Source organism: Rhopilema esculentum, chromosome 8 (genome assembly GCF_057945365.1).
Source record: "Rhopilema esculentum isolate cy_ngs chromosome 8, ASM5794536v1, whole genome shotgun sequence".
Lineage (NCBI taxonomy): Eukaryota > Metazoa > Cnidaria > Scyphozoa > Rhizostomeae > Rhizostomatidae > Rhopilema > Rhopilema esculentum.
This window is the reverse complement of record NC_142822.1, coordinates 866254-892138: the sequence shown is the minus strand read 5'-3', so window position 1 is coordinate 892138 and position 25885 is coordinate 866254. Positions and strand designations below refer to the sequence as shown.

General features: G+C 37.0%; 1 protein-coding gene across 2 annotated transcripts in view; it reads right to left on the bottom strand.

The window, feature by feature from the left end:
• LOC135694875 (receptor-type tyrosine-protein phosphatase delta) overlaps positions 1-25804 on the bottom strand; it is a 29964-nt gene extending 4160 nt beyond the window's left edge. The window contains exons 1-27 of one of the 2 annotated variants that reach the window (XM_065213749.2): positions 23534-25804; positions 22612-22925; positions 21138-21282; positions 20142-20501; positions 19463-19831; positions 18498-18788; positions 17988-18055; positions 17115-17376; positions 15720-16046; positions 15301-15506; positions 14727-14799; positions 13386-13521; positions 12551-12681; positions 12134-12252; positions 11116-11206; positions 10633-10727; positions 10124-10166; positions 9379-9476; positions 8151-8270; positions 7514-7671; positions 6040-6178; positions 5374-5505; positions 4933-4969; positions 4167-4225; positions 2592-2720; positions 1616-1741; positions 780-934 (exon numbers count right to left, since the gene is read on the bottom strand). In XM_065213749.2, the coding sequence (XP_065069821.2) occupies positions 780-934; positions 1616-1741; positions 2592-2720; positions 4167-4225; positions 4933-4969; positions 5374-5505; positions 6040-6178; positions 7514-7671; positions 8151-8270; positions 9379-9476; positions 10124-10166; positions 10633-10727; positions 11116-11206; positions 12134-12252; positions 12551-12681; positions 13386-13521; positions 14727-14799; positions 15301-15506; positions 15720-16046; positions 17115-17376; positions 17988-18055; positions 18498-18788; positions 19463-19831; positions 20142-20501; positions 21138-21282; positions 22612-22925; positions 23534-23588 (4238 nt within the window). In that variant the 5' untranslated portion in view covers positions 23589-25804. The remainder of the gene's footprint in view (positions 1-779; positions 935-1615; positions 1742-2591; positions 2721-4166; positions 4226-4932; positions 4970-5373; positions 5506-6039; positions 6179-7513; positions 7672-8150; positions 8271-9378; positions 9477-10123; positions 10167-10632; positions 10728-11115; positions 11207-12133; positions 12253-12550; positions 12682-13385; positions 13522-14726; positions 14800-15300; positions 15507-15719; positions 16047-17114; positions 17377-17987; positions 18056-18497; positions 18789-19462; positions 19832-20141; positions 20502-21137; positions 21283-22611; positions 22926-23533) is intronic. The other variant, XM_065213750.2, reaches the window with a different exon arrangement.
• Positions 25805-25885: the final 81 nt, after the last annotated feature.

Sequence of the window (25885 nt, the reverse complement as noted above, 5' to 3'; positions counted from 1 at the left end):
AGGTGCGAAAAAAACGAAACAATTGTAAACTTTATTGTTACCGCATATTCTTAATACACAAAAGATAACAAAACGGCTATGGCACAAGACTGGAGCAAAAAGCTCCATCAAATTCGGCACCACACATTTGGAGAAGGTAGGGAATGGCTCATTTGTTTTCTTCTTTCATTTAAAGTTGGGACAATTTCTGGCTATGCCTACCCAAGCTAATTAAAACCAACTAATTTAAACTACCGACGCTTAATATAATGTAAATCAAATATAACCGATGTTGCATTCGTACTCCTTTCAAAGATTACAGGTACAATTGAACGATGTAAATTGTGAAATTTTTTCTTGAATATTTCTAAAGAAGGGGGAGTACTTTATTTCGTTTGGAACTGAATTCCATATTTGGCTATATCTGTATGATACGGTATTACATCCATATATTTTGTAATGTGGCTACGCTGTTTTGAATTGGCAGTTTCTTTAGTAATATGGGCATTCATTTATGGAAAATATTTCAAAGTGGATTCAAACCGTTAAATATTTTTGTAAATTTCGATCGCAAGATATTGTAAATTTTTTGTATGAGAAGTTATGGTTTTATTCTTTATTAAAAGTTGTTAAAAGCTGATTCATAATCATCATGAGCTATTCTCACTGCCCTCTCGCATTTGTCTGGTTAAAAGAGAGCTTTGGTGATTTAACTTCTAGAAATAATACAGCACGATTAAGCGCATTTCGAAAAGGTTAAAAAAGGACATAACGAAACCCAACACAACTGTGGCACATACCCACTATGAACGAGAACAGGTCCATTGCCATAATTTTGACGCGACTTCTCGACAAGAGACATCAAAGTAAGTATGCTATTTCTGTTCTTTGGTACGCTATCTGACGGCCATTCTAAGAACTGCAGATGCTGAACCTCGAATTCCTCCTCGTGGGCCTAAATATATGATTATTACAATAAAAATTTAAATAAAAAGAACGACAAAGATATAAAAAATTATTAGTTTGGGCTCTACAATGCTCTAAAGAATCACACAAAAAAGAAGCGAGTTAGAGATAAAATAACTTTAAGATTTTTTGGACTTTCATAGTCACTGCAGTTTGGGTATTGTCACTTTAAAACAGAGCTTATTAGTTTTCTTGAAAAACGCTTTGACTTTGAAATGCTCCAACCCAAAAATAAATATTACCATCGACTAATGCTGCTCTTTGATCCATTTCAAAACTCAAAGAAAGTGATCTAGTCCAAAGAAAATATCTAAACCAAAGAATGTATCTGGCATACGAAGCTGGAAAATCTGCCGGAATCTTTGCAAAAAGGGGAACTGTAGTCAGTCAGGAATAAATGCAGCAATAGTAGAAATTTGAGATAAAAGTTGGAGATTCACAGAGAAATATAGCTCTCAGAATTTGACCGGTTTTCTGAACCTGTGAAACCGTTCCGGATCCGAATCCAGCTGTATTGACATAAGATATTACAAGGCGTTTCTGGGAAGGTTTTTCAGATCGATATACAAAGCTTTAGGGCAAAACTTTCAGAAAGACACTCGAAAGATAATTGATACTATAAAAGAATGTACGCTGATGGCTGCAGTGAAAAGGAAAATGAAAATCTCACATCAGCAGAGGAAATCTTGATCTTTCTCGTCGCTATATTTCCAGTCTGCTGCTCTGATGTAAGCGCCACCGTGTAGTTTCCATATATTTGATTTGCGTAAATTTCAGGCCAGTATTTGTAGTTGTCCTGCAATCAATAGGAATAAAAGTCAATATATAGAACAGTAAAGAACAGTAAAGAACAGCAAAGTACAAAATAGTACAACAAAGTACAGCACAGCACAGCACAGCACAGCACAGTACAGTACAGAACAGTATAGTACAGTACAGTACAGTACAGTACAGTACAGTACAGTACAGTACAGTACAGTACAGTACAGTACAGTACAGTACAGTACAGTACAGTACAGTACAGTACAGTACAGTACAGTACAGTACAGTACAGTACAGTACAGTACAGTACAGTACAGTACAGTACAGTACAGTACAGTACAGTACAGTAAAGTACAGTTCAGTACAGTAAAGTACAGTACAGTACAGTACAGTACAGTACAGTACAGTACAGTACAGTACAGTACAGTACAGTACAGTACAGTACAGTACAGTACAGTACAGTACAGTAAAGTACAGTACAGTACAGTACAGTACAGTAAAGTACAGTACAGTACAGTACAGCACAGTACAGGACAGCACAGTACAGTACAATGAAATATAACATAATATAATAAAACTACAATAAAATTGCAATAAAACTAAGTAAACCTTTGTTTTTGCTTGCTATAATTTCTGGTTTGTTAACTACGACTGTCACAAGTTGGGCTACCTTCAATGTTAACTGACAAATCACACCAAAGTTGATAGCTACAAAGTGGTTTTGCTATTATGCTTTTTCAGACAAAATATTATTCTATTTATCAAAACTAATACAGACCATGAAAATAATATCTTCGGATCTTGATTCAAATCCAGACCTTAACACTAGCCAAAATAAAGACTTTTCCGCATATTGAAAATATAAATATGCTGGCTACACTCACTTCTTCTTCTAGGCAATTCAGCATCACTACAGTATGACAGCCTTGCTCAACGAGCATTCTCCAAAAGTCAGGCACCATGTTCTTTGAAGGAGAGTTGCATAAAAAGAACGCATCTCTTTGCTTGTAGCCCTGAAATGACCGGAAATCAATTTTGAAAAGCAGAGCAGGATAAAATGGCAGATGACAAAGCTTTAGGAAACTAAGACATTTGACATGCATAAGCACAGCGAATCCAAAAATAACGTAGGCCAAATTCAGGTATCTTCGTGTAAATTTTAGCAGGTGCGTGGCTGATCGCGCGCCACATAGCAAAATGCGATTTTTAAAACTCTATAGCTTTTGTCTTTAAATTGTTTAGGACACCCACAAAAACTTCTATTATTTTTATAACAACATAAATTCGTTACTGAACAAGCTTAGTAGACTTTATATACGTTTTTAATCTTTTTATAACAACATAAATTCGTTACTGAACAAGCTTAGTAGACTATATATACGTTTTTAATCTAAAATCACTTCCTGTAATGGTAACAGTGGCGACACAGAATTAGGTTGGTTTTTCATCACATTCAACAGGCACAGAGAGTTTCCATTTCTTAACATGTATTTCGTGTCATGTGATTCCCCAAATGGTGAATGCTGTAATTTGAAGATGATTCCCAGGGCAACAAGACAAACTTCTTGATAAAAATTAATCTTTACAAAGTGCAAATGACTGAGGCGCGCAATATCGCTACTTTTTGCGAAGCAGGTGCATGACTAAATTCGCACCTCGTCTCGTCTAAGCGTGTGCCAAGGCGCCGTTGCGCAATCACGCGTCTCATTTGAAAAAATTCGATCTACAACTGGCTATATGTTTTTTTAAATTCACACTTAGTTTTCAATAATTATTCTGATGTTGTATACTGTGGGTGTGTCAGACAAAAAGCTTACGTATGTTTACAAATAGGCCAGTCAGCATTGTGTGAAGGGCGTAATCAAGTATAAAAAGATAGGAAAATAGGAGAGCCTTATAAATACACAGTACGATTCAAGAATATGAATGGTCAGAAAAGAATAAGTTGATATCAATAGTAGCTTCTTAGTTTCAATAACGAAGCAGGAGCAAAGTTACCAACATCGTGCCAAATTCCAACCAATTGGTTGGAGAGAATTTGGCGGTCGAAGAAGAGCAAAACAGAGCTTACAGATTAAAATAGGCAAACACAAAAAGCGTTGGCGGTAAAAATAGCCTATATTTCAGCCTGGTAGTGTGAATCAAGTTACGTTAATCAAGGAATGTGTAGATATGGCTTACTTCACAAGTGCCTATGAAAATATTTGTTTTGCATTGATCAAAGAGGATTTCTTAAAAACACTACCAGATGTAATCAATTAGTTACATTAATTGCAAATACGAAGTTCACTTCAAACGGGAGATCACTAATTCATCAAAAAGGTAATTTTAGCAGCAAAACTACATTCGAAATTTGATGTTTGTTGATCTAAGCTTTACATACAATCTATTCTTGGGCTAAATAATGTCGCATAGACTGGCTGTCTGTTTCGCGCTATTATCTTTTTCTGGCTACTCACATCAATATAGAAGACTTCAATAAATTTTCCATTCTTAAGAAGGACTTTGCAAGTGTTGTCTGCAAGAAGGAGGAAAGATAAGAATTTTTCAAATACGAAATTTGAAAGTATTTTTGTCTTAAGCGAGTGATACATGGCGAAATGGCAACATTTGCTTTTTCATAAAAAAATTGTGATGCAAAAAAATCTTTGAGCAAAACCCCCTCTTGCTCCTTAAAAAATTAAGTAATATACAATCACCTGAAAATACTAGCATTGCCTATTCGTGAAAATGAAATTTTTTTATGCACTTTTCCAAACGATCATGTGGTTGGAAATTAATCACTTCAAAGAGTTTTACCAAAAATGGAATTCTAACTTAAATCACTGGAGAATTATAATATTGAGAAGAGAAGAGTTGTAAATCTTGCAATAGGTATGTGTAGCTCTTCATATGAGAGAGGAACGCTGCTATATTGCCAAACTACCCTCGGTACTAGAGCCACAAAATGAGGAAATGGAGAAAAACAGCTGACAGGCGGAGGAGCATTTGGTTTGTAAGAAAGAATGCTCCTCCGCGTCTCCTCGTTTGATAACACAATCGCACGATTAAAAGTTTCAGCCTAGCTTTCAAGGGCATGAAAAACAAAGTTGAGGCTGTAGTTCCTTCTTTATCAGTTGCTTTCATAATCAGCTAATTTTGTAATCAAATTAAGGACCCTCGAAACAAAAGGATCTGAAGAAAACTTGATCAATCAAATTCTTCTTAAAAAAGTTGAAAACTCACCAAGTGACTCCAAATCTGGAGATGTTGACTCGATAAGCTACAAGAGATAAAATTCAGAAGTTCAAAATGCATTGTTATTTCGAAATACCACGATCAAGCAAGAATATAGCCCATTGAGTTTTCCTTCCAACATAACGTACCAGTGTGCTATAGTCCATGCCCAAGATTGTTTAGAAAAGAGGTTTCGCGGCTTCAACAAATTGATAAAAAACACCTAAGCTGCATGATACCATTTATTGCACTTGGAAAAAATTTGCCTTTGTGAAAGTGTCTTCCTTGTTAGCTATCTGGTTCAATCCAGTGTCAGTCGTTTTAATACTTTAATGCCGTCAAATTTATAATCAAAATTGGCGCCCAGCCATTGCAGAACTAGAAAAGCTTGAAACTAAGTGCTTTATCTATTGACGTTATTATACACACAGACAAAGTTAATCATCTCACCCTAAATTCCTCTTCGATACTGCGATTAATTTTGAGTTCTCTTAATTTCCCCTCGAAGTCAATAGCTGAAATTTCGTTATCTCCAAATGTGATGTATTCCAGAACAGCAGTATGAGCGAATATATATTGGTACTAGCAAAGCAGAAAAAAAATCAAATAACATTATCTCAAAAGGTTGACTTTCAAGTAAGAGGTGTGGCTACCGAAGATTATTATCAAAAAGTTAAGGTCAAGTTAGCGAATACATTCTGTATTATTCACAGTAGGTAGACCTTCCTTCGACACGCTTTGGCAGAGAAATGCAACTTGAAAATTTTCAAGCGCCGACTTTAGGTTGTCTCGAGTTGGCTCAAAATATGAAAAGGGGGCTCATGACAAGTAAATACATATAAAAAAACTAAGAGAATATCGACTCCTGAGAGCACCCCTTTTATTTGTTGTCTTTGATAGGTTTTTTGAATGTTCCCTGAAAGTCTGTTCTGCATCAAAATGCTGCTATGGATGGTTGAGTCCCCTTTTAAAAAATTACAAGGGGGCTCGAACCCCAAAGCCCCACGTAGTTGGCGCCTTTACATAAGTCTTCACATTTGCTTTTAATGCAAGTTTGTAAAGGCGTAAACAGCGGTAATTGTAGATGAATTGACGAAAGTACTTAGATATAAATACCGCAGTTTGGACCATATTTATTCTTCTTGTTCTCATGTACTGCAAGTAGTTGAAAATATCCACGTTGCCCTCGCCACTATCAATTCGCTCAAGCATAGCGTCGATGAGAATAAAGCAGCCAGTCCGACCAACACCAGCACTGCAAAGTAAAGAAATATTTTAAGGCTCATTGTCATGGTTATCATGCAATGTCATTAGTCGAATCGCTATTTAAAGGCTGCTCAGAAACATTTCGATGACGAACAACTAAATTTGGACTACACCTTTGGATATCGATCGGAGGGTTAGCAGTAAAACGTCCAATCATTCTCAAATCAGAATTCTCAATGTCAACAAAACAACATTCGCCAGATGTGGTTTACTACTACAGTAGTTCAGATACACCTGGGGAGAAAATACTGGACAACGTCTCACACTGAAGCCTTAGTCGATTGCAAGTTCATGGCATAAAACTCTGTGAAAAACACAGACTGTTAAAAAAGGTCAAGTTTTTCAGTCGGCTCCTATTTACGTTTTTCATTAAAACCACAATAGTTAATTCTCAAAAAAAATTATCCTGATATTTCTTGCAAATTGAAATTTTTAGACGCTTGCTTTGTAACCTTGAGCACCTTATCTAGAAAATAGGCACCTTAACTTGTCCTACAAAAGACCCTGATATCTCCACCAAGCAAATATATCAAACAACAGATACCCAGCAACAAATAAATCAAAATTCTGAGCAAGAAGATTTTTATGAAAAAGAGAAGACTTGTCAGAATTTGATCAAGGCAATCAACTTGTCAGAATTTGATGTGTTTGTCCACGTACTGCTTGAAAAACTAAGTTACAGGGCCAGACGACAAATTTGTTGAGACGGGGTCAGGTATGCCGAAAAGAAATTCGGCTACACCTGAAATTATCACGAACGTGTTCAAAGTTTCGAGAAAATTCACAAAATATGAAATTTTGGGACATCACTTAAAAATTGTTTTTTTGTTTCAATTGTCATATCACACCCCATGATATCTTACATGAATGACCTAGCAAGGACAATGGACATTGACATAAATGTTGCGATACTACCATCAGATACATTAAGCCTAGGCTTTCTTCACAGCCTAAAGCCCAATCTCCAGTGAAAAAAAAATCAGCGAAATGCGAAAAAGTTCGCGCGAAATATGTATAGGGCATGCGCAGTGAACTTTTGCTGGGATTTCTCGCGAAGAATTTCTCTGCGAAAAAAGTTAAAATGAGTTTAACTTTTTTCGCTTTTCGCTTGCGAAATCCTTCAGCAGCCAATCACATTCCGTATCCCTTTGTCACGCTTCCAAACTTTACATTCCAATGTCGTGAGGTCAACTAAAGGATTCAAAGGAATTTGTTCGCGTGAAGTATTTCGCAGCGAAATTTCGCAATACTTTTTCTCACTGGAGATTGGGCTTAACCTTTTCAAAACAGGGTAAGTACCATCCAACTGAAACAAACAACATACCTGCAGTGAACTATCATCGGCGCACCACCACAGTAGTGATGCCTCACACGCCTTCGCAGCGATAGAATTGCTGTTGCTAGCTCGGGAATATGATTGTCTGGCCATGATATAAAATGGAACTGAACCACAGTCCTTTTCTCTTTCTCTTTTCCAGTACCCTGTTTTGAATCCCAAGAAATCACAATAAAGATACTAATACAGCTAACGATTAAAGCAGTATTTGTTCTTAGAAATGGTCTTTTCTTTCAATCCATAGTTAAAGCAGCAGGTGTTGGCATCAACAAGCGAAATGTATTTTTAATGATTTACGATAAGGGGACCAAAATCTCCAAGAATATGCATTGTAAAATATACCGAATCTCGAGATTATCTTCTACAAATATGGTATATATAATCTATCCCAATGTATAAAAAAGTTTAAGCCTAAAATTTATCAATTTTAAGAAGCAGAAAACATTGCTCTTTAACTAAGCGTGGTTTGATTACTTATGGTAGAAACAGCACTTTAAATTTAGATCTGTAAATTCATTGCATGAACTGGTCTGTTCTTTGAAACAACAACAACAAATTTCTGGTAAATTTTCAAGCCTAGGAGAGAACATTTCAAATCTAACAGAATTCAGCCTGACTGACTGACCTTCTCAATTTCAAAATATCTGATCAGGTAGTCAGCCGTTTGGTCACAATTTCTGAAACGAACGGTAATGTGACCGTATCTTCTTGCTCCTTCCGATGGCCAATACTGGTCGCACTTGATCTGAAAAAGTCAGCAAAATTAGAAACTGGGAAATTCCTATTGCTTGGTGTTTTGCAGCCGAAAATGTTTAAATGTTGCGTACCAAACAGAAAATGTGTAAAGATAATTTCATAATTAATGATATATATGAAAATTATTCTTTTACCGGTCTGCCATAAAGTTCTCGTTCCGTATAAGCAGAGCTGTATACGCTTTTGGTGGATGGAACAGGACGGTTCCTAGCTGCTACGCCGAGCTTAATGCGATCAACAGCATTATATAAAGCTAATACATATTGCATTTTCTCTAAAAAAAGCCACGGCGTTTATTACAAAACCCAACATTTGGATGTGGCGTTAAATAGAGGGTAGCGTTTATCAGAGGGTTTAATATAATTGTCAAAGTTCCCAAAAGATGTGTTCACGTTATGTAAATGTCAAGAAATGTCACTGTATCTGTCAGAGTTCTCGCCTGTGACATGAAAACTTACATAGCTTACAAAAAGTAAGCATACAACTTATTCGTTACAATTAACACCGCTTTTCAAGATGAGGCGATTAAAAGAGGGCGGCGTTCATCAAAGGGAGAAGTTTATCAAAGGGAGTAATAACGAATGGTTGGCCGAAAGTGCGGCGTTTAATGCAGGGCGGCGTTTATCAGAGGATGGCATTCTTTAGAGAAATATGGTACATTCAAAGCGAAATGCTACATTTACAAACAATATATTATATTCGGCACTTTCTAAATAAACGACTTCATAAAAAGCTGGCAGTGAAAATTGAATTTCTTAAAAGCTGTTCTTTGAAGCTGTTCCAGTGAACAACCACCGATTACCTAAACTGTATTTTGAAAATGATTTAACTTATATAACTGAATATTAATGGTCACAGAATCTCGTAATATAATAATACTAGGTACAATGTTTGAAGCAAACTGTAAGCTAGGACAACAATCAGTGTGAATGTCGATATGAATATGAGTGAGTCTCGATATGAAGATGAGTGAATCTGGATATGAAGATGAGTGAATCTGGATATGAATATGAGTGAATCTCGATATGAATATGAGTGAATCTCGATATGAATATGAGTGAATCTCGATATGAATACGAGGTGAGAAAATCACTTACTTTGCCCCCTTCTTCTAAATTTGTGAGCATTACGATGACACTACTGTTTTCTTGCCAGACCATCCTCCAAAAGTCAGTGAAAATAGACTGCATAGGTCCTGAGAAAATTTTATCAGCGATGAATACTGGACTTTTAAGACATTTGGAACAAAGAAGGGTGGATAGCTTGAAAGGTACTGAAAAGCTGTCATTACGAACAGGTTATTCGCATGTGCGAAAAATTGATTTTAGAGACTTGAAGCCCAAAGCATTATAACAGTTATAAAATATCAAAATAGTAGCAAATTTGCACAGTGCAAATAGACAAAAACAGGTTCAAGAGAAACTTGTATTGTTTGCCTGTCTCCTTACAATGTTGGGTAAACCTGCACCAACCTCGCGCTAACACCCCGGCTTTGGGCAAGCCTCCCCCAAGTTTCAAGATCCCCACATGTAGGCATATTCTTAAAAATTACGCAGAAAATAATTTTTCGCTTTAAAAGAGATAGAAAGAAACTTAGGAGAAGCAATATATCTGAACCAAAAAACTACGCAAAATTATAAATCGTATTTTGGAAAGGTTAAGGCAAGTTTGAAAAAAAGAACAGGTGCTTCTGATTAACTCATTCAAGAGTTTTGTGTTTCAAAACTTTCCAAGAAAATAATGTCTTGTAGGCCATATCTAGTAGAAAATTAGACCAGAAATAATAGAAATTGCATCATTCCTTGAAAAGAAATGTAAGGATAGCATAAGCTGAGCATATACCTTGGCAGGCAATGTATTTGGAGGTTGACTGCGGACAATAGCCCTGCAACGATAGACAATGGTAACGCAAGAAAATTATATAGGAATAAATGTGCATAGCACCGTGAATAAGCAAACCATACCAAGTTAGGACTACCAGCCAACATCATCTGGAGCCTTGATGTTTACACAAAAAACCCTTAATTTTGAACTTCAACGACATGGCCTAAACAGGAGTTAACGACATGGCCTAAACAGGAGTTGTTCCATATAAGAGCTGGGCAACTGAAACTGAAAGAATTTTCAATGCCACTGTACGCCAATATCATTTTAGACTGATAAAGCTTGAAAATAAAAAAGAATTAAACTTAAACATCATAGACTAAAACTATGTATTGCAGTTTGGAGAACCAAAAAGGCATTATTATCAACTCTACGAAAATTCCATTAATCTCAGTCTACCGCGTTTTCATCGCGGTTACCCGGCTTGTACCGCGTCTTCACGCGCGAGTTAAACAAAACAAGCTCACCTCAATGTAATTTGCGTTGAAGTAATCTGTTTCGCCATGATGGTGGATGTGCCGTCTGCCTGCTTCTGGTTTTAAAATGACACGAGAATGGTCATCTGAAAAAAAAACAGGCCTAAAATGAAGAGCTGAATGTTTTTTTATTGAGCAGCGGTCAAACTGCATTCAAGAAATAGACAATACATTATAATAAGCGATTACATAAGAGACTGATAATAAATCAGAAGATTGGATATTCTCATCTTTGTGAATTTTAAATATGGTTTGTTTTAGTTTTAAATCCGAAAAAAGACAACTATCAAAGCTTGCCCATCACATTCTAACATCATGACGGTCTTTAGTCGCAGCTATGCGTTTCACGATTAATGATGATCAGGCAATTGTACAAGGTTATCTACAAACATAAATTCACAGACAAACCGTACATCATACTAGCTACAATGCCTGCAACAAAATTAGATTCATAATGCTCCTTTTAATACTTACAGGCAACAATATTCACGTATCTGTTTTTCGGTTTGTTTTCATTCCGCAAAGCGACCTCTGTTGAACAGCATTTGCCACTCATCAATTCATACTGTAATTAAAAATTACAAAAGATAAACAATAGTCTGGTTAAAACATCCCTACAGTGCTTGATCGTCTGTCTCAACATCGAAAGACATTCACGTTCCTATCTATAATTGAACTGGTGGCTTAATGGATAGCAAAAAAGAGGCTGGAGAAAAGAGAGTATATGGGGGTTTGGCAAGTGTGAATGGGGATATGTGGCACGATATATTATCAAAACCTGATCAAGGGAAATAGAATCAAAAGGAAAAACCAATTAAAAGCCTTCTCGATAGTTGGCCACCAAAAGTCTTTTTGGTTAAATATCATAGCAAGAGGGACACATGGGGCACGTGCCGCTACCCACATTTCAGCGACAGAGGTAAAGTGGCTTTATGCAGCTAACGGAGGTGCCCTTTTTGCTTACATGTGCCCCTACCTTGGAAAGGTTTCCTAAGTCTATGTCGAAAACCGTTTGCTAGAATTCACCTAACCTTCCAGACATCTCAAAATTTGACCCTCAAATGTGCTAAAAAATCCTCTGTCTCTGCACTAAAAAACTTTGAACGCCTTCTTGAATTGAAGCAACAAAGAGGTAGGTCTGATGCAGATTTATCATCTACAAAATCGTCACCCTCCTTCAACCAAAAACAATTTGAAAAACTTCTTGATTACATAGAGCTGCTTTATTCGCTCGTCTCGGATTCCTTTTCGCTTTCAGACTCTTTTATTCTACTGACTATGCTTAAGCCTTAAGACTATATTTTTGGAAGCCGTCGTAATACCTCAAATAACGTGCTAACAACTCTTAGTAACTATATATCACTCGAGATTTTTTCCCAGGCAAATTAGGCTAAGCTATTAAACTAGATCTTCCAAAGCTATCTAAATGAAATGTTATTTTACAGGCTGAAAACAAACGCTAAGAGGAATGGATAATACAAAAAAGCTGTACCCTGTACTGGTGGTGAAACGGCTCGCCGTCAGACTCGTTCATGCGGCTCACGTAACTATGAAATTCTTCGACTGGAATTGGCAAGTGGGAGTGTTCTTCGCTTGGCACATCAACTGTTTCTGATAAAAAACCTTACAGATTAGAAAGAGCATATGCAACATAGTAAATTAGGCTTAATTTTTCCGAATATGAGACAGAATGCGCTGTATCATACAAAACTTGCGATGTGAAATCTTTATTCGAGATATCCTGAACACATGGCCACTTGATAAAAAGCAGTTGAAAATGCAGCTACTTTAAATGGAGTTAAAAATGGATGGTCCTTGAAGAAGCCTTGACGATCGAGAACTGCGTATGCAATAAAACCAATACCAAATGGAAGCAGGCAAACACTGCATTGAAGGTGCCTAGCCTTACCGCCACTACCGTTAGAGCGAGTCAATGGGATATCTTCTCCTGTGATGACGTTTATATCTTCATCGTTTTCTATCTCAGCCACAGAATCCATCTCAACCTCCAGCTTCTGCCTGTTTCTTCCTCTCTCCCTTCTGCAGATAAAAATCCCCAAAAGTGATTATGAGGGCAATTGATGTTTTGCAAAGTATGGGCAAGGAAGAGATTAAGCTCAAGTGAGAAGTCAATATCCAAGTCAAATTATGAAATTTAAATGTTAAAAATACGTCATAAAAAGCAATTCTGTAAATATAAACTATCTTAGCTCCGTTTTGACGAGGGGGGGGGGGGGTGTGGGTGAGTGACAAAATGCCACTGGGATTTTACCAGTTTCGAATGTATGCTGGTGGTGGGGGGGGTGTAAAAGACACGCCTCTTGGATTTGTGTATTTTATATGCAACTAGGATTGTTCAAACGTAAAAACTTAAACAAGGTTTGGGAGAGAACATCTTTTTACATGCATCAGAAATCATTTGCCTATGCCAACTCAAGCTTCAATGTGATTCCGGTTTATGCAAAAATATTCGTCATTAAAAACCGGTACGCTTCTGACATTTGGATAATTCTGAAGAAAATCTTTAAAATTGACTTGTTATCAACCATTAATCAAAAAAATTTTAACGGCTTTAGGCAACACTTTTTTTACACTTTGGCTTCTGAACCAAGAGACTTTCCAGTGTTAGCGGCTTCCTATACGCGTCAAAAAATCTTCAAAAGAAATTATGTAAATCAATTGATAGAAAAGCAGTTCCCCTTGATCCGTGGGGAAACAGACTTAAGAAAAGTATGCTGGCATACCTTCTGTAGAATACGAAAAATACGGTTATGAGGATGATGAGCAAGATCAGGACAGCCAGGAACGACAGAACAATGGCCAACACGGACCCATCTTGTGAAGACTGTGGGCTGGGTTTTATTGGCGTAATGTAACGCTCTGAAAAGAAATAATAAGCAATAAGGCAACTTGTTTTTTTGGAAATGTATTAGGTAAAAGAAATATATTTTAGTTGCACCACTCATACCGGGGAGAAGTTTGGCTAAAGCTTGCATATGAATCTTCCAAACGAAATAGAAGTGTCCCGAGTATGATTACAAATAAAAATAGTATTCACTGTAGTCTTTAATATTATATGCTGAAAAAAAATTGTACAGAACTTTTTCGAAACTTCTTCATTTTGTGGCTTTTGTGCTACACTTTGGCCTAAGTTAAACGTCGCTCTTCCCATGTGCCGAACGGAATACAGTTCGATGCAACTGTAGCGCGACTGTGGAGCGACACAGCGTTAGATCCCCCTCCTAACATGTCGTATCTTGAAAAAGGCCAACCAGAGATGCGCGGATTGTGTAATTCCCAAGCAAACGGGACATGGAAAACCGACACAAACTCAAGCCAACAAAACCACACCCAATGGTTGTTTCAGGTTTAGATAGCGCATTTTATAGAATCGATTTTGAATCCTTTGAATTGAAAGAATCCAGAAGTCCTTGGAACGTTCAGTTGCTTATGCTTTGATTTGAATAAAAACTGTTTCCAGTAAAAAAAGACCAGCAGGGCCCCTTCTCCCCAAAAAACCTTGTTGATGTTGCATTACGCTAGGTACCAAGTAAATAGCCTTGTTGCATTCCGCTGCATTCCCACAAAATGCACTCATTCTTCGTACATAAAAATGGTTCATTGTCGAGATAAATTTCATAGGGAATCCATTGGGTCATACCGGAACTTTTAGGATTACATATAATAGAATTGTTTGGATGCAGTACTCAGACTTGTGACAGGCATTGTCGATGGTTTTGGTGCTCTAACAGCATAAATCAGAACTTCATGCTTTGTTTAGAAACGGTGATGGGCAATGGGAGCCACGGCCCTATGCCCCACGCTTACGGTTACCAGAAGGGACCCCGCACTTTAGAAAAAAATCCGGGCCTCGCAGTCTCGAAAACCGCCGCTGTTAAGAAAAAATTTATATAAAAGATGACGAAGAAAAATCCTGTTTGGCCAAATGCATAGGCCTATAAACATGCCTCAAGATACCATCATTTGACAGGATTTCACTGCAAGGCCTGTCATAGTGTGTCTAAATACCAATATATCAAATACCAATGTCTTAAATGCGTCGCCAATGCAAACAATACACTTACTCGCTGTTGCCCAAGAAGACCAATCTCCCGCTAAACCCCCGATGTTGTGGAAATCTGATGTGTATCCCCTCACCTAGAAAATATTCACAAGAAAGTAACGCTAAAAATTCAATTTTAGGATTGGCGAGAAAGAGTTGGCACGTCAAATTTTTTAATAGCAAGGAAATATATTAGCATTTGAGGCATTGCCTATTAGTTTGTTTAAGTAACATAAAATCTTAAAATATTTGCACTTTAAATCATTCGATATCTACTTTATTGCAAAAGGTCTGGTTGCACGCTCAAAATAAACTTCAATTGAATATACAGGCTGCTCATATAGGACAATTGTGCAAGGCAAAAAGACAGGGATCTAAGATGAACACATTCGATCTCTGATATTCTTTTCTGATTCACTGATTCATTATTTTTTTTTCAATCTTTCCTAAACAGAAGCCAGGCGTCCAATCACGGATCGACCTTTGATTCATACCCATACCCTTCACCACAGCAGCCAATAAATTGTATCATTTACCGCCGATCATACACTGTCGTTATGCCAAATAAAAAAGGAGAAAGATGAACGGTTTTGTACCTTGAATTCAATCGAATCCGAAGAATTTATTTTGGTGTCATAAAAGAGATCAGTGCTTTCTGTAAATCTAGTAATGATGCTGCCTTCAGCTTTCAATTTTATCTCGTACTCCTTCAAGATTCCATTTGGCCTTATCGGTGCTTTCCATATTAAAAAAAATGTTGTCTTGTTTTCATTGTAAGTGAGCGAGTGTGGAGCAGATGGTGCTGAAATCAAACAATACTTCAGATTTTAGAAAGTTGCAAAATCATCTGTATAACAAATAAATTTACGATAAAAATATACAAAAGGTGACATATTTTCCTTGTAGGAAGATACAAATGTACAAAAAGCGCCATACAAAACCAAGCCAAACGCCCACTTATAATTTTCATCACAGAAGGCGTAGAGAGAAAACAACGAAAAACACAATGGTATACCTGCTTGGGCAGTTCTCACTGACTTTTCAGCGCTGAATTTCCCAACATCCACAACATTCTTGGCAGCAACTTGAAACCCGTATACCTGAAATGGCTCAAGACTGTCAATTTTCACTTGGCAATGAGGTTGGCAAACCAACTTGTCGACGAGCTTCTCAAAGTTGCCAGCTGAACGAATGCTTCTCTGTGTCTTGATTGGTCTCCACCTCACTACATAATGTGTGAGCCTCCCATTGAGTGTCACAAAGAGAGGCTGCTCCCAACGAAGAATGATGTAGCTGGGTTGCACATGATAACCTTGGATATTACCAGGGGGTACTGATGGAACTGCAATAGAATTATGAAACAACATATCAATAAACTGGATTCGATGTCTTTAGAATCTTGTCATCAAATGCTCGACTTGTGAAACCCTACTCGATAGATTTACCTGTTATTACGAGTTTACTGGGGCTATTCATCTGTGTGAAAATTTTATTGTAACAACTGCACATTTCCAAGGGCCTATTTCCCTCTACAGACCATTTCAGGTGACAAAACAATGCACAACAACTACAAATTTCTACATTTTCAACGTAACTTCCTATTTTCTCCTGTGCAACGTCTCCCAAAGAAAAATTAGAGAAAGCAATTTGCAAATGCTAGTAGAGCAAAATGGAGTCCAGCCTAGGGCCAATGATGCAGTCTTTATATCCACCCTTTACTCCAACCAGGCAAAAAGTCAGTTTTTTAAAAACCCTTTACAGTGTTATCATTGTAATCTGTGCAATCAAAATAACATAATAAATTACAATATCTTTAATAGTTTATGAAATATGCGCTAGAAATCGAGAATACATTTCTTTAAAAAACGGGGTGGAAAAGCACTTGAGTAAAGATTCTAGTTACGAGTTACATTAAGAGAAATGAATGCATATTTGACTTATAAATGATGTCACAGCAGACAGTTGGGTTACTGGTAGGTAAGCGGAGCTATGACGCCCAAACAATTGCTTCCCCGAAAGCTTAATAAATTCGTCTACTTAACTTTGGGGGGCTGTAGGGGTGGACAATTCCGGTAAAAGTTGGTCCCTCAATGAGAGACCAGCAGCACCTTCAGGGGTCTTCTGCATATGGCCTGCGGTCTCCCAAATGGAACTCTGGCGTAGAGGTGGATATTTCCAGTAAAAATGTGATCGCTCGGCGGTTACCCTGTGCAACAATAAGCGGTCTCCCGCAGATAAAAACGAGTCGACCCAGATGCGGGAGATCGAATTTTCCACCTCTGGGGGAGGGTACCGGGCAGGTAGTGCACTAGCTCTTCCTTCCTTCTGGTATCGGAACAGAAGTCTTACTACTCCCCACCCCATCCCTAGGGACCCGTGTAAACTTAATGAACTCAACCACATGACATACCTGCCTCTTTCGTACTATGATAGAACTCTGTACTTGGTCCAGGCATGAAGTGATTATTCACTGCTCGGATCTTTAACTGATATCTACTCCAGGGTTTGAGTCTGCGAAAAGTGAACTGAGTCGTCTCGCTGTCAACATTTGTCACGCTCTGAATCGGAGTCAGCATGTAGACGCGCTTAACATCAAGGTTGCCATACATAGTTTGTACCAATGTCAAATCATACTTCAAAACTTTACCATTTTCAGGGGGCAGGACTGTTTTCTGCATACAATAAATGGGAAGTTTGATAGCTATACAGGTCCATTTACATGATAAATGTTACTCTGTTGTTCGCCTTGTAAATATATTCTTTTTTCTTCTTATTCATTTCCGACTTTAGAGATTTTAAGATTTTTAAATGTGCATAATTTGTTATTAGAATTATAGCTTACTATTTTTTATTTTTTGTTTTGTTTTCTGAACCAGGCTACAGAAAGGTTTTTGACAAAAAGATTATACATACAGTTGAAAGATACATACATATATACAGTTGAATCCCATTAAGGGGGCGGGGGTGAAGAAATGGTTCGACATAGCATGTCCTACTTATCTTGGGTACAACTTTTGACTGAATAAGGAAGGATAACCCAATCGGAATTGCAAATCATTGCGACTTAGTGAAAGTCCGAGGTTTTCATGGTACGACTAACGGGATTCAGCAGTATACAATTCAATACATTTACTGTCTTAAGAAAGCATTGAAAAAATTCGCATGTAAAAAAGTTTTACAGATTCCCTATACGAATAAAAGGTGAAACCTTAACAACAAGGAGGAGACATGACGTGCAAGTAGTATGGAAGCCGTAAAAAGTAGATACTCTGCAAAAACTCACCTCCCAATTAAACGTAATGTTGTTGCTAGTGCTTTTAACTGACAGTATTTTTGGTTTGGTTGTCAGGCCTATGAAGGAAAATAACATAATGAATTTAGAACCACGATGTTCTGCACGTCAAAAAAAGGAATTGTAATTTTAGCTTAGGCCATAAAAAGCCTGTATTGGTCAATGCAAACAAGTATAAAACCTCCCCGTGTGAGTGATGTTGAGAGATCAAACGTCTATTTTTGCTTCTGGAAGTTGGCTGTTAATAAAACACATCTGCAAACAAAATTAATTTACATCCAATGGAGAACGCAACTTCTTTTCTGTGGGTGCCTACTATATAAAGTTCTTAATTGAATGTTCTTAATGGCCAGCAAAGCGTCAGATTTTTGAAGTCTAGACACAAGCTGTTCCTAGATCTGCTTTATCGAAGAAATAAGGAAAAGTCAAAGCACATCCACAAAGGCAAATAAAGGCTAAATAAAAAACTCAACAGAATCTAAAGAAAGTAATAAAACTTACTAGAAGGCTTTGTTTCAAAATTGAGAGATACAGGTTGACTCTCCCAGACTAGCGTCCCATCAGATTTCTTGACAAGTGCTTTTATGGCTGCGGTGTATTTTTCATTCGGGTCTAATGGGTCGGCAACAAAAGCTTGGTCTTGCAGGGAAGTAGTTCTCACGTCTCCATTAATGCTGACGCTGTAATATAAATTTGATTTCACCACACCACCAAGATCAGTCTGTGACCACGAGAGTGTGCACATGTCAGAGGTGCATTCAGCCCTTGGTGAGTCGGGTTGCTTCGGAAGGGCTAGTAACAAAAGTCACAACTTTTCATTAACTTGCGTCATTCAAACAGAGGGATGCCAAGATACAAAATGATTGTAATAGCCTTTACGACTTTGACCTACATGGATTTCATCAAATCATACAGTGAATGGAATACTGTCAGTAGATAAATGACTAGCGAGCTGCTGGATAGTCTCACTCCTTGAAATTTGTGTTTTCTTGGCTACCCCTGCCAGCTGAGCGAGAATCGATGCTCCTAAGGAGGAGCGATGGTGGAAAGTACAGTAAGAGCGAGATTTGTTGAAAGAGAGAGACTTCAACAAGTCATGCTGTTTTATTGCTAAGCTAAAAGTCGTTTTTGTGATTAGTCCTTTGAAAGATGTTAGAGAAACTGCCTGATTCAAACAAGAATGTGAAGTATCTTAAAGAGGAGTCCTGACAAGAATACAAAGTTACTTTAATGACACATTTACTATGGCGTAGAATCTGAAAACAACAGCAACAAATTATAATGAGCCAAAAACACTGCGCATTTCAAACCCTGTCCGTGTAGCCATTAAAAATTAAATAAAATTGGTTTAAATTGGCCAAAAACCAAGAAAGATCTGGAGATTTTGAAGATACTTAGTAAAAAGTATTGTTAGTACAACATTATGTTTACAGAGAATGACTAACAAGAATAACATAAAAACTTACGTATGAAAAATGCGACATCTACTTGCTTTTCTTCAAAAAGGCTCTCGTTAAAATTATAGTTTACTTTACAATTGAATTTCGTGTCACAGCGTATCTCATTTGATTCAGCTTTGCCTCTCGAACAAGTAAGAGTATTAATAACAACAGATGAAGATGGTGTGAAGGAAAGATCATTTTCTCTGTAGAAGTTCAGATGACGTTCTTTCTTCGTTTCTGCTGAGCTATTCCACGCTTTAACTGCCCTATGGTACCATTTAATTGTAGCTGTGTCTTGAGTGCGAGCTGAACATTTAAGATTAACAACTGATCCTATGTCAATATGTACAGGGGACAGACTGCCAGAGTTTATCAGCATATTGTATGTGATGCCTAGGAAAAGAGAAATGCAATTCTGGTTTAATGCCATACGAAAATTCCCAAGGTTTTTTAGGGGACAATTCGAAATGCAAACCAAAGAAAAGCACATCGTACCATCTGGAGATTACATAAGGTGTCTTCAAAGTAACACAAGCAGAAGGGCAATAAAAAAGAGAGACAAATTTAAAATGGAAAGATAAACTCCCTGCCCCTGGGCCAATGCACCTTTGCATTGCACCTTTGCATTGCACCTTTGCATTGCACCTTTACATTACAAACATAATACTGACTTCTAATGTAATTTTAAATAGCATCTTGATACCTTTTTCAAAGTGCACATCAACTCGCTTTGCACTTTTCACAGATCTGTCAAATGAGTAAGATGCAAGGCATGTATAGTTTTTCTTGCAGACAACAACAGCATCTTTTTTTTCAAGGGCACAACTGCCATCAAAATTTTGAAAAATAGCAGGTTGGACAAAGCTAAGTTTTCGTGACATTTTGTGAAAGATGCCATATGTTCTGTTGGCTATGACATGCTCAGTTGATCTCACGTCACTTGGGGGCTTCTGCCATGATGATGTCATCCCAACTTGCCCACTTGTGTTACACATAATGCTGTCACTTTCTCCATCTTTCAGGATTAAAAGTTCTCTGTCCACAGTCAGCTTTGGTTTCAGAGCTTTAAATAAATCAAAAATTAAATTTTATAAGCTACAAAAGCAATGGCAAGATTTTTATCTTCTCTAAGCTCATTATAAATCAGGTTCCATATTGAAATTGCTTTCATAAGTTTTGTGGCATATGTTAAAGGCTGAATTCCTGAAAGATATTCTCAAGAAACACTATACTATTAAGCATATTAACCATGCACTGCCTGCCTATGAAATCCCAGATGAATCATCTTGTAAAGTTTTAGCAGCTTCATAATGAAAGATTGACTTTACTTCTTGTGGAATTGCCACAAACGAGCATCAGAGCATTCATCCAAAAGCCAACTTTTGTTGTATTTAAAAGTCATGTCTTTTGCCAGGGCACTCATTTGAGGGGGTGTTAATTTCAAGAGGCTCTCACTAGGGGGGGGGGGGGGTGCTTACAACAGCCTTTTGATGGAAGGAGCTTTTGAGTAGCTTCAATTTGTTTTGTGTGGAAAATATTTCCATAGAAAGAAAAAAGTCTTTAAGAAAATATTACTTTCAATATGTTTTCTTGTAATTCTGACACCATGATGTGATTCCATTGTTCTACAGCAAATTTCAGTTCCTCAGATGGGGCAAACCAGCTATAAACTTTAATATTTGCTCATATTGAAGCTTACCATATTTGCATCCATAGAGCTCCATTCTGAGACAAATTATATTCTTGCTCTCTGGAAATATTGGCACTATCTTCACAACTTTTGCCATAGTTTCTTGGATGTTGTTGTTCACTACAGTGACAGAATCAGCGTTCCCTGTGAAAACCTATGACAATGATTAAAACAAATTAAGCCTATGGTACAGAAAAAATTGAAAAAAGCAAAGAAAAGTTGAAAAACAGCAAACTAGACCACTTTTTCTCTGACTCTTTGCAGACATACTACTTTATGAATCTTAGCAAATCTTGATCCAAACAAGAAGAATTATTGCAATTATTGTCCCTTCATTTTCTCAGAACATATAAAAAATAACTGGATACAAACTATCCTCTAAGTGAACTGAAATGCCCATTGCTACTGTGAATAAATGTACCATTTGATCTACCTATTTCAAACTCACAACCCTTCAATACAATGATTTCATAGAATCATAAAAAAACTATACATAAACATCAAGGGGTTGTAGATTGTGAAAAAACAGATAGCTCTCACAAAATATTCCTCAAAAAATGATGGCAAAACGCACCTACAATCCCTGATCAAAATGGTTGAGACTTTTCAAGGAAAGCTTGTATTTTCATTTTTCTTTAAAAAATAACTTCCCCCCCCTCCCCCAATTCAATGTTGAATGCATGAATGCATACAATATTGTATAAATTCCTGTAGGTTTTCAAGCTTGTGTTTGCCAGATGAAGATTATGTCATCGATAAATCTTTTCCAAAATATTTGACTATGCCCGAGAAAACCTTCATTTGCCGCTATATTTGAATATTCACCAAAAAAGGATCCCAAGATGGCAAAAAACTCCTCGTTTTTGAGATTAAACATTGTTCAAAGTTACATTTTACGGTAGCTCAGGCTTGTGTTCTTATGAAATTGTTCTTATAAAATAAGAGTGTAAAGGTAAAATAATTATGTTTGAGAATAACAATCACATGTTGTATTATATATGCAGCAGGGTAGTTTCCCTGTAATGATTTTTTAATGGCATTGAGGGAAGCTTTGATACCCTCATCTTGTGAAATGCTAGTGTGTATATCAAAAGTGTGTTGTAAAAAATGAGTGCATGCTCTTCGAATCCAAGATGGAGGGTTGCGTCACTCATTAAAAAACTTTCTTTTGCTCGTCTCCCCAAGGTTAGGCAAACACATCGGTGAACTTGTGGATACACTGAGCAAGGACCTAAGCGAGAACAACTTACCATATTTTATGTGTTAGTGTTACAGTTTTCTGCAGGGCAAATATGCAGCCACTCCCCCCCCCCCCCCAACAAAAAGTGTGAAGTGATGCCCCTGCTTCCCCTGGAGCCTTTATAGATCTACACCCCTGATTTACATATGAACAATCATCCCAAAGAAGACAAACAAATAATTGGCAGGATTATTCCTTAATTTTGTACACTGTGATAGAAATTAACTTTTCAAACATAATTACCACAGGTTCGCTGTTCTTCTGGTATCCATACCACTTCCCATCATCATACCCAAATTGCAATCGAAAATTTGATGCAAAGTATGTCTCATTGTAAAGTATGGCTCCTTGTGTGCCGACTTTTGAAACTGTTATTAACTTATTGAATTTGATCACAAGAGATGGAGCAATGTCATTTTTTACACACCATCCTGTGCCATTATTTAGTTCTGTTTGTGATGCATTATGATTTTCAAAGGTTGTTCCAGTCCCTATATTCTGAGACTCTGTGCCCTGTCCTGTCCCCAGTGACTTTGATTCCAGGCAAGATGGAAAGACTGTAACAGAATTCAATAAAATAAGAAAATTAAAAGTTGAAAATATAAAGACCCTTTTCTATCCAGACAATATTATCATTTGGTACCAGACAATATAAATCGCAGAACACATTGGAAATTTGCTTGATTCTCTAAAAACATGACACAGCCACAAGTCAATAATTGTTTTTCCTGTGTCATTTACAGATCTTACAGCCACAAAAAATCACTATTAGCATGCTTATAAAAATTTATTGACAAAGAAATATAAAGACAAGAACATATAAATACGCCATTACATGTTTGTTAGATAGGATGGTAAAGTGTTCCAGAGAATCACTAGAGAAGTTGCTAAGTTTTCTCAACTGTGGCAAATCGCACAATATCATGCACAAATTTATTTAGTAGAAAGCTCGGTGTTTTTTCTTCTCAGCGGCTTTCAAACATAAACCACAGAGTTTTGAAGTAATCTGCATTCTCCGTCCAAAACCATACTCAGTTGAAGAATGTTTCTCTTCACATGGTCTGATATTAAATTCATCTAAACATTTCAATGGCGCCGTGATATATGCGTAAACAGTTTTTGTTCGATTCTTACAATGAAAATCTATCGTCATGATAATACTTACCCAAATCTATGAAAGATATGGAAATGATGAACGCTATCAGGAGTTCTCGAGGCATCCCCAATTGGCTCTCGTTCGACGTTAGAAATTAGGCCTGGTTATAATGTAGTCAAAATATTGAAAATCTGATGTTCATAAATCCATCCATGTCCACTACAGCCTAAACTTTGCCTTTCAAATTGAAATTGAAAGTAAACGAACACTGTTTTCACCTCTTGCCACCATTTACCAGGCGGCTTTCACTTCAGTAAGAAATCACTTCGGATTTGTTCATGATGTCAGCAGCTTGTCCGAAGGAGCTTTCAGTTTGGTTCCCTATCGGAATGGGCGTGGCTTTTCAAGGAAGATGCCTCAATGGCCGTTTCCTGGCTATTAAAACACCATCTGTTAAAAGGTTACTTATTTTCCAGTAATTGTTGGGATATATCGCTAAATAAATGCTAAATAGGTACGCTAAATAAATGAAATGAAATAGGCAAAACATTTTAAATTTCACCACTGTTTTATTTTTATTTTATGTCCATTTTGAATCGGAAACCAAAATCGTTTTGGGATTTCTCAGGGTACTTAAAAAGAATATAAACAGTTAATTCATTGTCTCCATACGTATCACTTCTTACTAAAACCAAACATGTTGCTAAATCTGTTCCTTGTATCTTCAAGTATCATAAACTTCTCACGAAATTGCATGTGGTTTTATCATCTGCTAGGGATCTATGAAAACTAATCAGTGACGACGCCAGCCGGACCAAATATAAAATTTTATACAAAGGTCGTCAAAAACGAGATTTCACTACCGGAGAACTCCCGTGCTACCAACAGGAAATGCTCAAGACTTAGTGTTTGTAACGTAATGGCAGTTTCAAAAAAATAAAATCATAGAATAACATCACCAAATACCTCCAAATTTAGATGTCATTTTCGCATAACCTATTTGGCAATCTTATATTTAGATATAAGTGGTTTTGGCGTGTGGTTGTCTCTCGAATTTGATGCTTATTTCAGAACTCAACTGCAATACCAACTCGCTTACTAGTGGTTTCAAATCTGTATTTCAATTAGTTTATCTGAAATTTGTTTGAAGTACATAAAATAAAGTTTCTTCCCACGAATGTTGACAGTGTGACCATGTTTCATCCTTTTCATAACAAATAATTCAACCTAAAGCTACGTGTTTATACTGTTTCTATTATCTGGACACCAAAGTTTCCTACAAGATTCATCTTACAAAAGATGCCTAATCGCAAGACAAAAACCAGCAATAGCTGACATTGTCATAGTTTTCAGCAACGTTTCGAGTAGGTGTGTCTACATGCGTTTTCAAAACATATCCATCAATGTACGTGTGTGAAAACGATAGCTAAGACAAGCAATAGAAAATATGAACACATTCAATCGATCACTTGCCTTGCCTGCAGGTACACTATGGACTATGTATAGACGCATCCACACGTGGGATGTTTAATCGATGCCCTTAGAAATTTCAGCCTGTTTAATAGTGTTCCTTATAAATAAACGATAATCCTCGTTTCTGATCATCCTCTTTTCTGAATACACATATGTATTTCAAATAGCAATGTCAAAATATTTGCATTATCTTCATTTATAAATTTGAAGAGTCGCTTGTACATTAAATTAAATGTACTAATGCTTTTATTCTTAGTAAAATTTTGACGACGTTGTCAAAAACCTTAACCCGCAAATTAAAGAACCCTACTAGTTCAGGAATTTCAAAAACATAACATCAGGTTGCACTGATATAAACATGGACAAAAAGGCTTTGTCTAATGAAAATATTGATATAATGTCTGGGCGTTGCTTTCGACCTGAAACTGCTGTTAAGAGTATCCATGGCTGTTCCTGCAAAGGATTTAAAGATTGACTCGTTGTTTTCGACCGGAAGATGAATAATAACATTGAAACTTGGCATCAAAGGGTAATATCTTAGAATAAGGCCTCGTTTGAGAGTTAAATTTTGAAAAAAATATAGCAAAAAATGTAAGCAAAAAAAATTGTAACGGCTTTACAGAGAAAGAAGGGAGAAAAGGTAGGTTATGGTGGTGGGGTCTTGCGTGTTCGTTATAAACGATCATCCTCGTTTCTGATTATCCTCGTTTCTGATCATCCTCGTTTCTGATCATCCTCGTTTCTGTATACAAATAAGGATCTATACCGTTGTTGAAATGTAAGGGATTCTTGAAAATCCATGTTAATAGAACCCAAAGGGCGTGGCAAGATAGAAAGTGTGTAGCAGCCAAAGATATAAAGGTATAATCACAGATTCCTTTCGATGTTTCGCCCCATATCTTAACACTGCCACAAGGTCCTCGTGCATTCTTCGCTGCCTGGCATACA